This window comes from Rhinopithecus bieti, unplaced genomic scaffold (genome assembly GCF_001698545.2).
Source record: "Rhinopithecus bieti isolate Rb0 unplaced genomic scaffold, ASM169854v2 scaffold_17829, whole genome shotgun sequence".
Classification (NCBI taxonomy): Eukaryota; Metazoa; Chordata; class Mammalia; order Primates; family Cercopithecidae; genus Rhinopithecus; species Rhinopithecus bieti.
The window spans coordinates 1,253,214-1,266,694 of record NW_016809238.1 but is presented as its reverse complement, the minus strand read 5'-3'; the positions used below and the strand labels follow the sequence as shown (position 1 = coordinate 1,266,694).

The window sequence follows — 13,481 nt, the reverse complement described above, 5'->3', positions numbered from 1 at the left end:
GGCGCCTGTAGTCCCAGCTACTTGGGAGGCTGAGGCAGGAGAATGGCGTAAACCCGGGAGGCGGAGCTTGCAGTGAGCTGAGATCTGGCCACAACACTCCAGCCTGGGTGACAGAGCGAGATTCCGTCTCAAAAAAAAAAAAAAGGCGGGGGGGCCAAAGGGGCAGGAGATTTGAACAGACATTTATCTAAAGATACACAAATAACTAACATACACACGAAAAGATACTCAACATCATTAGTCATTAGAGAAATGCAACTTAAACATAAAATAGATACCATTTCATACATACTAGGATGGTTATGTTAAAAAAAAAAGATGGATTATAACAAGTGCTGATGATGATATGGAGTGAGAAATAGGAACCTTTATACATTGCTGATAGGAAAGAAAAATAGTATGCCCACTGTGGAAAACAGTTTGGCAGTTCCTCAAAAAGTTAAATAGAATTACAATACCCAGCTATTCTATTCCTAGGCATATGCCCAAGAAAATTGAAAACATATGTCTACACAAAAACTTGTATGCAAACGTTTCTAACAGCATTATTCAAACGTCAAAACTGGAATCAATCCAAATGTCCATCAACTGACAAATAAATAGACAAAATATAGTATAGTCCTACAATGGAATATTATTTATCATAAAAAGGAATGAAGCAATGATGTATGGTAAAATTTGTATAAAGTTTTAAAATATCATGCTAAGTGAAAGAAGCTAGACACAAAAGACGACATATGGTATGATTACATTTATACCAAATGTGCAGAACAGACAAATCCATAGATACGGAAACAGATTAGTGGTTGTCTGAGACTAGGAGAAAATGTGAGAATAAGGAATTACTACTTATGGGTGCAGATATTTTTTGGGGAGTGATAAAAAGTTTTGGGATTAGATCATGGTGATGCTTGCACATACAGGTGATTATACTAAAATTCGCTAAATTATAAACATGCGCATAGATGTTAGGATTAGATGTCCAGAAGAGGACGTTAAAATTATAATTTAAAAAAAAATCAAGAAAAAAATAAAAATTGGGAAATTTTACCTGCAAAAAAAAATTAGTAACTATGTTTCATATGTTCAACATGTTAAGTAGAGATATGGAAGATATAAAAAAGTTGAAATTAAACCTCTAAGGATGAAGATGATAATTGCTTAGATAAGAAACAGACTGCATGGGGATCAGACATCAGAAAGAAAAGAAAAGCAAACATAAAGACATCCATATAGTGGAATATTATTCAACAATAAAAGAAAAAACTACTGATACATACTACAACCTGATCAAATCTCAAAATACTTACATTACAGTAGATAAAAAAAGTATACACTGTATGATCCACTTATATAAAACTCTATAAAATGCAAACAAGTACAGTGATAGATCACTGCTAGAAAACAGGTGAGGTCACTTATTGGGTGAGGAGGGGAAAAGGAGGTGGGGGAAGACATTACAAAGCAGCACAAGGAAACTTTTGGGAGTGATGGAGATGCTCTTTATTTTGAAAATGGTACTGGTTTTATGGCTGTGTACATGTGTTCAAACTTATTAAGCTATATATTTTGAATATATGTAGTTTACGGTTCATCAATTACACCTCAGTAAAGCCATTTCTCAAAAGTGGACAACTGTACAGGGCCAGTTTGCCAAATCGTTCCTGGTGGTTGGTTTCACAGTTGGCACCTACTAACACTTCAGACTTGCACTAGAGTTTAACACATTGTCACTATTACTCTATTTGCACCATCCAACTGTCAGGGCTCTCATTCCTTAGATTGATATGCATACCATTGTCTGCCCTCATATTCAAATTTTATACCCAGTTTCAGCTGTGTCAAATTGTAGATCCAGCTGCTTTATCAAGGAGCAAAAATTCTCAACTTCCTTTCTTTACCTTACCTGTGATGAGTCTGCTGTTACCACAAGGTAATTGCAAGGTGGGTTCCTGCAATTCTTGGATGTAAGAAATATGGTTGAAGAATTATAGACTATTTCATTCACTTGTCCAATTTGGTTATCTGTGCACTCCGTTCGTTGATGTGAATCTTTTCTCTCACATGATGTTGAACACTAGAAATGCAATAACCAAATGAATAACACATTCTTATATGCAGTGTCTTTGAAAATTTACTTGTTGATACTCACATTCAGCCTCTCTCTTTCCATCCCCTTGTGCTGCACACAGTCCTGACTCCAACATCGCCTCTGAGAACAAGGTCGGGTGGACTGATCACACATTTCTTCAACCACCGGACCAACACCTTTCAGTCTGCAGTATATATCCCTCTGCTGAACTCCAGAGCCGCAGGTCACAGAGCACTACAAAGGAGTCCCGTTGATTTGAACAATTAGCTAAGAAATACCAAATTATATAAAAATAGCCAATGGAGCCATCACATATTGTTTATTTTAAATATAGCCTGGTATTATAACATGAATTAGATAAAAATACATACAATAAGTGTTTTTACCATTATCTCTGTAAATGTATATTTTCTCTGTTTGGCATAAGGTACTTCAGCTTTATAGAAACCCTGACAAGTGAATCAAGTTATAGTAGACAGCATCCCAATCAATGACTCTGTCTTCCGACTTAAATGAGTATAATGTCTACAAAAATTACCACACAATTAATCATGAATTATTCCACAACATTGCTTTTAAATGTCAATTAAATTCTTAGATTATACTCATTATCTCTCTCAAAGAGACAATAATTTCTAAGATTGTGATATATTCATCTTTTTATCTACAGTACCTACTATAGTTTTTACCTATTATGGAATCCAAATACTTGCTACTTTTTTTTATACTTTAAGTTCTGGGATACATGTGCAGAACATGCAGGTTTGTTACATAGGTATACATGTGTGGTGGTAGTTTGCTGCACCCATCAACCCATCATCTTCATTAGGTATTTCTCTTAATGCTATCCCTCCCCTTGCCCCCAAACCCCTCAACAAGCCCTAGTGTGTGATATTCCCCTCCATGTGTCCATGTGTTCTCATTGTTCAACTCCCACTTATGAGTGAGAACATGTGGTGTTTGGTTTTCTGTTCCTGTGTTAGTTTCCTGAGAATGATGGTTTTCAGCTTCATCCATGTCCCTGCAAAGGACATGAACTCATGTTTTTTATGGCTGCATAGTATGCCATGGTGTATATGTGCCACATTTTCTTTATCCAGTCTATCATTGATGGGCATTTGGGTTGGTTTCAAGTCTTTGCTATTGTGAATAGTGCTGCAATAAACATACATGTGCATGTCTTTATAAAAGAATGATTTATAATCCTTTGGGTATATACCCAGTAATGGGACTGCTGGGTCAAATGGTATTTCTAGTTCTAGATCTTCGAGGAATTGCCACACTGTCTTCCACAATGGTTGAACTAATTTTCACCCCCACCAACAGTGTAAAAGCATTCCTATTTCTCCACATCCTCTCCAGCGTCTGTTGTTTCCTGACTGTTTTCATGATCACCATTCTAACTGGCATGAGAGGTATTCATTGTGGTTTTGATTTACATTTCTCTAATGACCAGTGATGATAAGCTTTTTTTCATATGTTTGTTAGCCACATAAATGTCTTCTTTTGAAAAGTGTCTATACATATTATTCACCCACTTTTGATGGGGTAGTTTGCTTTTCTTGTAAATTTGTTTCTTTGTAGATTCTGGATATTAGCCCCTTGTCACACAGATTGCAAAAATGTTCACCCATTCTGTAGGTTGTATGTTAATTCTCATGATAGTTTTTTTGCAGAAGCTCTTTAGTTTAATTAGATCCCATTTGTCAATTTTGGCTTTTGTTTCAATTGCTTTTAGTGTTTTAGTTATAAAGTCTTTGCCCATGCCTGTGTCCTGAATATACGGTATTGCCTAGGTTTTCTTCTAGGGTTTTTATGGTTTTAGGTCATATGTTTAAGTCTTTAATTCAAATTTTTGTTTAATGTGTAAGGAGCGGGTCCAGTTTCAGTTTTCTGCATATGGCTATCCAGGTTTCCCGACACCATTTATTAAGTATGGAATCCTTTCCCCATTGCTTGTTTTTGTCAGGTTGTCAAAGATCACATGGTTGTAGATGTGTGGTGTTATTTCTGAGGCCTCTATTCTGTTCCATTGGTCTATGTATCTGTTTTGGTACAAGTACCGTGCTGTTTTGATTACTGTAGCCTTGTGGTATAGTTTAAAGTCAGGCAGCGTGATGCCTCCAGTTTTGTTCTTTTGCTTAGTATTGTCTTGGGTATACGGGCTCTTTTTTGGTTATATATAAAATTTAAAGGAGTTTTTACTAATTGTATGAAGAAAGTCAATGGTAGTTTGATGGGATTAGCACTGAATCTATAAATTACTTTGGGCAGAATGGCCATTTTCACAATAATGATTCTTTCTATGTTTTCCTATTTTTGTGTGTCCTCTCTTATTTCCTTGAGCAGTGGTTTGTAGCTGCCCTTGAAGAGATCTGTCACATCCCTTGTAAGTTGTATTCCTAGGTATTTTGTTCTCTTTGTAGCAATTGTGATTGTGAGTTCAATCATGATTTGGTTCTCTGTTTGCCTAATATTGTTGTATAGGAATGCTTGTGACTTTTGCACATTGATTTTGTATCCTGAGATTTTGCTGAAGTTGCTTATGAGCTTAAGGAGTTTCTGGGCTGAGACGATGGGGTTTTCTAAATTTACAATCATGTTATCTGCAAACAGAGACAATTAGACCTCCTCTCTTCCTATTCGAATACCTTTGTTTTTTTCTCTTGCCTATCCCCTGGCCACAACTTCCAACACTATGTTAAATAGGAGTGGTGAGAGGGTATCCTTGTCTTGTGCCAGTTTTCAAAGAGAATGCTTCCAGTTTTCGCCCATTCAATATGATATGGGCTGTGCGTTTGTCATAAATATCTCTTATTATTTTGAGATATGTTCCATCAGTACCTAGTTTATTGAGAGTTTTTAGCATGAATGGGTGTTGACTTTTTTTAAAGCATTTTCTGCATCTATTGAGGTAATCATGTGGTTTTTGTCATTGGTTCTGTTCATGTGATGGATTACATTTATTGATTTGTGTATGTTGAACTAGTCTTGCATCCTAGAGATGAAGCCAACTTGACTGTGGTGCATAAGCTTTTTGATGTGCTGCTGGATTCAGTTGGCCAGTATTTTATTGAGGATTTCTGCATCGATATTCATCAGGAATATTGGCCTGAAATTTTCTTTTTTTGTTGTGTTTCGGCCAGGTTTTGGTATCAGGATGATGCTGGCCTCATAAAATGAGTTTGGGAGGAGTCCCTCTTTTTCTATTGTTTGGAATAGTTTCAGAATGAATGGTACAAGCTCCTCTTTGTATCTCTGGTAGAATTCATCTGTAAATCCATCTGGTCCTGTGCTTTTGGTTGGTAGGCTATTAATTACTGCCTCAATTTCAGAACCTGTTATTGGTCTATTCAGGGGTTTGATTTCTTCCTGGTTTAGTCTTGGGAGGGTGTATGTGTCCAGGAATTTATGCATTTCTTCTAGATTTTCTAGTTTATTTGTATAGAGGTGTTTATAGTATTCTCTGATGGTAGTTAGTATTTCTGTGGGATCAATGATGATATCCCTTTTATCATTTTTTATTGTGTCTATTTGATTTTTCTCTCTTTTCTTGTTTATTAGTCTGGCTAGTGGTCTATTTTGTTAATCTTTTCAAAAACCCAGCTCCTGGTTTATTGATTTTTTTATTATACTTTATATTTTGGGATACATTTGTAGAACATGCAGGTTTGTTACACAGGTATACACATGCCATGGTGTTTTGCTACACCTATCAAACCATAATCTACATTAGGTATTTCTCCTAATGCTTTCACTCCCCTAGCCCCCTGCACCCCAACAGGCCCTGGTGTTTGATGTTCCCCTTCCCGTGTCCATGTGTTCTCATTGTTCAACTCCCACTTATGAGTGAGAACATGCAGTGTTTGGTTTTCTGTTCCTGTGTTAGTTAGCTGAGAATGATGGCTTCCAGCTTCATCCATGTCCCTGCAAAGGACATGAACTCATCCTTTTTTTATAGCTGCATATACTCCATGGTATATATGTGCCACATTTTCTTTGTCCAGTCTATCCTTGATGGGCATTTGGGTTGGTTCAAATTATTTGCTATTGTGAACAGTGCTGCAATAAACGTATATGTGCACATGATTTTTATAGTAGAATGTTTTATAATCCTCTGCATATATACCCAAAATGGGATTGCTGGGTCAAATGGTATTTCTGGTTCTAGATCTGAGGAATCACCACACCGTCTTCCACAATGGTTGAACTAATTTACTCTCCCACCAACAGTGTAAAAGTATTCCTATTTCTCCACATCCTCTCCAGTATCTATTGTTTCCTAACTTTTTAATGATCACCATTCTAACTGGCGTGAGATGGTATCTCATTGTGGTTTTGATTCGCATTTCTCTAATGACCAGTGATGATGAGCTTTTTTTCATATGTTTTTTGGCCCCATAAATGTCTTCTTTTGAAAAGGGTCTGTTCATATACTTCACCCACTTTTTAATGGGGTTGTATTTTTCTTGTAAATTTGTTTAAGTTCTTTGTAGATTCTGGATATTATCTCTTTGTCACATGGATAGATTGCAAAAATTTTCTGTAATTTTGCCGTTCTGTAAATTGCCTGTTCACTCTGCTGATAGTTTCTTTTGCTGTCCAGAAGCTCTTTAGTTTAATTAGATCCCATTTGTCAATTTTGGCTTTTGTTGCCATTGCTTTTGGTGTTTTAGTCATGAAGTCTTTGCCCATGCCTATGTCCTGAATGGTATTTCCTAGGTTTTCTTTTAGAGTTGTTATGGTTTTAGGTCTTATGTTTAAGTCTTTAATCCATCTTGAGTTAATTTGTGTATAAGGTGTAAGGAGGGGGTCCAGTTTCAGTTTTCTGCATACGGCTATCCAGTTTTCCCAACACCATTTATTAAATATGGAATCCTTTCCCCATTGCTTGTTTTTGTCAAAGATCAGAGGGTTGTAGTTTTGTGATGTTATTTCTGAGGCCTCTGTTCTGTTTCATTGGCTATTAATTACTGCCTCAATTTCGGAATTTGTTATTGGTCTATTCAGGGATTTGACTTCTTCCTGGTTTAGTCTTGCGAGGGTGTATGTGTCCAGGAATTTATCCATGTCTTCAAGATTTTCTAATTTATTTGCACTGAGGTGTTTATATTATTCTTTTATGGTAGTTTGTATTTCTGTGGGATCAGTGGTGATATCTTCTTTATCATTTTTATTGTGTTTACTTGATTCTTCTCTCTTTTCTTCTTTATTAGTCTGGCTAGTAGTCTATTTTGTTAATCTTTTCAAAAAAACACGTCCTGGATTCATTGATTTTTTGAAGGGTTTTTCATGTCTCTGTTTTCTTTGGTTCTGCTCTGATCTTAGTTATTTCTTGTCTTCTGCTAGTTTTCATATATGTTTGCTCTTGCTTCTCTAGTTCTCCTTCGCTTATGAAGCTTAGTTTGGCTGGATATGAAATTCTGGGTTGAAAATTCTTTTCTTTAAGAATGTTGAATATCGGCCCCCACTCTCTTCTGGCTTGTAGGATTTCTGCAGAGAGATTCGCTATTAGTCTGATGGGCTTCCCTTTGTGGGTAACCAGACCATTCTCTCTGGATGTCCTTAACATTTTTCCCCCCATTTCAACCTTGGTGAATCTGTCAATCATGTGTCTTGGGTTGCTCTTCTCCAGGACCATCTTTGTGGTGTTCTCTATATTTTCTGAATTTGAATGTTGGCCTGTCTTGCTAGGTTGGGGACGTTCTCCTGAATAATACCCTGAAGAGCGTTTTCCAGCTTGGTTCCATTCTCCCTGTCACTTTCAGGTACACCAATCAAACGTAGGTTTGGTCTTTACACATTTTCCCATATTTGTCAGAGGCTTTGTTCACTCATTTTCATTCTTTTATCTCTAATCTTGTCTTCACACTTTATTTCACTAAGTTGATCTTCAATCTTCTTTCGCTTCATTGATTCAGTTATTGATACTTGTGTATACTTCATGAAGTTCTCATGCTGTGTTTTTAAGCTCCATCAGGTCATTTACATTCTTCTCTACAATGGTTATTCTAGTTAGCAATTCCTCTAACCTTTTCTCAAGGTTCTTGGCTTCCTTGCACTGTGTTAGAACATGCTCCTTTAGCTCAAAGGAATTTGTTATTACCCTCCTTCTGAAGCCTACTTCTGTCAAATCACCAAACTCATTCTCTGTCCAGTTTTGCTCCCTTGCTGGTGAGGAGTTGTGATCCTTTGCAGGAGAAGAGGCATTCTGGTTTTTGGAATTTTCAGCCTTTTTGTGCTGGTTTTTCCTCATCTTTGTGGATTTATCTACCTTTGATCTTTGATGTTGGTGACCTTGGATGGGGTTTTGGCATGGACATTCTTTTTGTTGGTGTTCAAGGCATTCCTTTGTTTGTTAATTTTCCTTCCAACAGTCGGAACCCTCTGTTGCAGGTCTGCTGGAATTTGCTGGAGGTCCATGCCAGACCCTGTTTGCCTGGGTATCACCAGCAGAGGCTGCAGAACAGCAAAGATTGCTGCCTTTTCCATCCTCTGGAAGTTTTGTCCCAGAGGGGCACCCATCAGATGCCAGCTGGAGCTCTCCTGTATGAGGAGACTCCTCCTGCTGGGAGGATTCTCCCAGTCAGGAGGCACGGAGGTCAGGGACCCACATGAGGAGGCATTCTGTCCCTTAGCAGAGCTTGGGTGCTGTGCTGGGAGATCCACTGCTCTCTTCAGAGCCAGCAGGCAGGAACATTTAAGTCTGCTGAAGCTGCACCCACAGTTGCCCCTTCCCCCAGATGCTCTGTCTCAGGGAGCTGGGAGTTTTATCTATAAGCTCCTGAATGGGGTTGCTGCCTTTCTTTCAGAGATACTCTGGCCAGAGAGGAGGAATCTAGAGAGGCAACTTGGCTAGAGTTGTGGAGGGCTCCACCCAATTTGAAAAAATGAGTTGTGGTGGGCTCCATCCAATTTGAACTTCCCTGTGGCTTTGTTTACACTGTGAGGGAAAAACTGCATACTCAAGCCTCAGAAATGGCTGATGCCCCTCCCCCCACCAAGCTCCAGCATCCCAGGTTGACATCAGACTGCTGTGCTGGCAGCAAGAATTTCAAGCCAGTGGATCTCAGCTTGCTGGACTCCATGGGGGTGTGATCCGCTGAGCTAGATGATGTGGCTCTCTGGCTTCAGCCCCCTTTCCTTGGAAGTGAATGATTCTGTCTTGCTGGCATTCCAGGTGCCACGTACAAAAAAAAATCTCCTGCAGCTAGCTCGGTGTCTATCCAAACAGCCGCCCAGTTTTATGCTTGAAACCCAGGACCCTGGTGGTATAGGCACCTGAAGGAATCTCCTGCTCTGTGGGTTGCAAAGAGCAGGGGAAAAGCATTGTATCTGGGCCGGATAGCACCGTCCCTCAAGGTACAGTCCCTCATGGCTTCCCTTGGCTAGGGGAGGGAGTTCCCTGACCCCTTGTGCTTCCCAAGTGAGGTGACGTCCCTCCTGCCTGCTTCTGTTCACCCTCCATGGGCTGCACCCACTGTCTAACCAGTCCCAGTGAGATGAACTGGGTACCTCAGTTGGAAATGCAGAAATCACCTGCCTTCTGCATTGGTCTCACTGGAAGCTGCTGATAGGAACTGTTCCTATTTGGCCATCTTGGCTAATTCATTGAGTCATGATTATATTTCAATGGATAGGAGTTTTGGAAAGCTGGTTGTGTAAATTGTAAACATAGACAACCTTGTCTTAACCTCTCCAAGTCTTGTTTTTCTTATGTGTACAATTGTGTGTTATTTGTGAAATGTCACAGAACACTTTCCATACATTTATTCCTGTCAATACCTCTATAAAAGAGGCACTATGGCTGAGGACACTGGGACTCGGAGAAGTTAAAGTCCCTTGCCTGAAGTGCTGCCTATAGTTAGTGATTGTCTTAGTCTGTTCAGGCTGCTATAACAAAATACCATAAACTGAATGTCTCACACACCAGAAATTTCTTTCCCACAGTTTTGGAGGCTGGAATTTCAAGATCAAGGTGCTGGCAGATTCTACATCCAGTGAGAGTCGACTTTCTGGTTCCTACAGGGCACCCTCTCACTGTGTTCTCACATGGAGGAAGGGATGAGCTAGCTTTCTGGGGTGTCCTTTAAAAGGGACTAGAAAAGGCCCCACCTCCTAATACCATCACCTTGGGGTATAGACCTTCATCATATAAATTTTGAGGAAACATAGTCATTCAGATCGTCCCATTCTTTCCCTGCCCCGCTCCTCAAATTCATGTCCTTCTCACATGAAAAATACATTCATTCCATCTCAATAACACCAAAGTCTTAGTTCATTCTAGCATCAATTCAAAGGTCTATAAAGTCCAGACTCTCATCTCAGTATCGACTCAATCAGATATGAGTGAGATTCAAGGTATAATTGATTCATCCTGAGGCAAATATCTCTTCAGCTGTGAACCTGTGAAATCAAGAAAATTATGTGCTTACACAATACAATGGTGGTATAGGCAAGTCATAGGATAGACATTCTCATTTCAAAAAAAGAAAAGTAGAAAAGAAGAAAAGGGTAGTAGGATTTGAGTAGGTCAAAAACCTAGCAGAGCTAACAACAGTAAATCTTAAGTCTTGAGAATAATCTTTGATGTAATGTTCTACCTTCTGGACACACTGGGGCAGGGATCGGGTCCTCAGGGCTCTAGGTGGCATTGCTCCATGGCTTTGTTGGATTCAGCCCATGCCACAGTTCTCATGGATTGTAGTTTGGTGCCTATGGCCCTTCCAGACTGAAGTTTCATGCCAGTGGCTCTAGTGGTCCGGGGTCACGGGGGCAGCTCTGACACCATGGCTCCACTAGGCATCACCTTAGTGGGGACAATTTTTTCTTTTTTGCCACTTTAGAACAAGGATGAACTCTCCTCCATAGTCCAATAATATGATAACATGTTATGATTTCCATCTGAGACCTCATGGCCTTTACTATCCATATTTCCATGAACATAGCTCTGCCCTTGCAAAGGCCTTCTTCCTAGCTCATGTGCCCAAGTCCGTAGGTAGCTCTATCCTTTGAAATTTAGGTGGAAGCTGCCACACAACCATGACTCATTTACTCTGTTTGTCAGTGGAGATAGTCCCATTGGACACTGCTAAAGTTTATCACCTGTGCACTCCGGACGGCTGGCCATCACAGCCATTGCTATAGTTGGGACCACTGGAGACACACCTGAGGTAGTTGAGATATTTATTATAGTAGCACCTCATTATCAGTACCAATTTTTTTTATCTTAGTCTATTAGGGCTGCTATAACAAAATACCATAAACTCATGGCTTATAAACAACAGAAATTTATTTCTCACTGTTCTGTAGGCTGGGAATTTCAAGATCAAGGTGCTGGCGGTGTCAGTGTCTGGTGAGGGCCTACTTTCTGATTTATAAAAGGGTGCCTTCTCACTGTGTCCTCACATGGGTGAAGGAACAAGCTAGCTCTCCGGAGTGTCTTTTATAAGAGAACTAATTCCAACAATGAGGGCTCTACCCTCATGAATTAGTCAACTTCCAAAGTCCCTACCTCCTAATACCATCACCTCAAGGGTTAGGATTTCAACACATGCATTTTTTTCAGGTGTGGAGTTGGCAAATATTCAGATCACAGCAGCAGTGAAAAATAGTTGAAGTTCAGTTCTTTTTTACTCCAGACCGAGTTCTTACTGTGTTGCCTCCTGGGGATGAAGAAGGACTTGGCAATCTTTCAACTCTAGGATGTCAGGTGTTCCAAAATTAAGTAGTAAAACCATATAATAACAGAGCTTGACTACAAGAGTTGTGATGCCAATGTTAATAAAGTGTAGAGTATGTCTAATGATATTTAATTTGTGAGTTTCATTGTTTATATTCCTTGTCATTCCAGTAGGAATTGCAGGTCATAATGAGTAATATTGTTTGGGGATCCATTAGTATTCCCAACTGTAATATTATAAGGGGGAAAAATCAGGTTATTCACCAAGTTCATTATTTCTGCAGGAGTTCCAGAGTAACTAATTTCCTTTTCACAACAGTAAATATATATCTGCAAAATACAGTTTTACCCTGTATTTTGAAGAAATACAGTGTATTTCTGAAAGAAAGTTAAAAGCCCACAAAAGCTAAGAATTTAGTTTACCCAGTAGACTAAAATTCCTCTCATAAACTGTGCCAACATTTTACTGGAAAAGCACTTTAAAATGTAGTTTTCTCTCTTGTGAGTATAAGCAGCAACCACTGACTTCAAAGAGGATTTTGTTGCTTTACTTATGAAGTAAAAGATAAGGCATAACTAAATGTATAAAATCTTATGCATATCTACAAATTTCATCTGCACTTTGTGTATGGCACAATATTAAATAGACTAAAATGTCTGGATGTAGTTTAACTTAAATGAATCTCTTCTGAAAATGTCTAGCCTATAAAATAAAGCTCCTGAAAATATTTTCACAGCTAATTTCAGAAATATAAACTATATTTGGAAAACATCCTGCCTCTAAGCCTGAAAAGAATTCCTGGAAAAAAATAGTTTATAAAACACAGTTTAGCAAGAAGTTCTATTAGGCAAATACAATTTCCTACAATTAGATAAACCACACTTGATTATTGGTCCTTTGATCCTAGCATGAGTTTTAAAATCCACTAAGAGAACAGCTAGCTACTATATTTTGATATGAACTTCTTCTCTAAAAGAAAAGAAGGGACTACTACTTGGAAGAAAAAAGTAACTTGTTTTCAGTTTTAGGAATAAAAGTACAATAGCATAAATCAGTATGGTTTTAGATTTTAACTTAGAAGAATTCATTGCTTAAATTGAATATTCCTTAGCCTGCTGTCATCAATAACCCCAATTGCCAAATTCAACAGAAAGTTTTGAAATCTTTTCTTAGTTAATCTCCCAAACACATTTGGCACCACTGATCACTTTCTGTTGAATCATTCTGGTTCTGTAATTGAAACTCCTTTAGTTCTAGGGGTCTCCTCTTACCTCTTGAATTGCTCCTTCTTAGGGTCTTTTACTACTTTCTCTGCATATTCTTTAAATGTCAGCATATCCCAGGGTTCCATTTATAACTGGATTCTCTTAAAAGCTCTTTCTGAGCAATTTTTTCTATACTTGAGTAATTTCTAAATGCTGTCTCCAGCTTTGATCACAATTCTGAGTTCTGCATTTATATTTTCATGCATTTATAAGAACTGTCTCATGTATTTATAAGATTTTTTATATGTTTTCTACTTAGATACGTCAAAGGCACCTAAAATTTAACATTTCCATGGCAAAACTCTTTCCCTTTTCCCAAAGCCATTTCCTTCTATGGTTGCAAATACAGGGAAAACACTATCATCCACTCTTAAGTGGCTTACTAGAATGGCTTCCCAAGGTACATTATAACTCCCATTATTTTAACTTTTTTTTTTTTTT

At 38.5% G+C, this 13,481-nt stretch overlaps 1 protein-coding gene across 1 annotated transcript in view; it reads right to left on the bottom strand.

Moving 5' to 3' along the window:
* Window positions 1-13,481, bottom strand: part of ADAMTS20 (ADAM metallopeptidase with thrombospondin type 1 motif 20) — a 205,856-nt gene that overhangs the window by 31,848 nt on the left and 160,527 nt on the right. The window contains exons 29-30 of the mRNA XM_017888956.1: window positions 2,153-2,326; window positions 1,907-2,077 (exon numbers count right to left, since the gene is read on the bottom strand). Of these exons, the coding sequence (XP_017744445.1) occupies window positions 1,907-2,077; window positions 2,153-2,326 (345 nt within the window). The remainder of the gene's footprint in view (window positions 1-1,906; window positions 2,078-2,152; window positions 2,327-13,481) is intronic.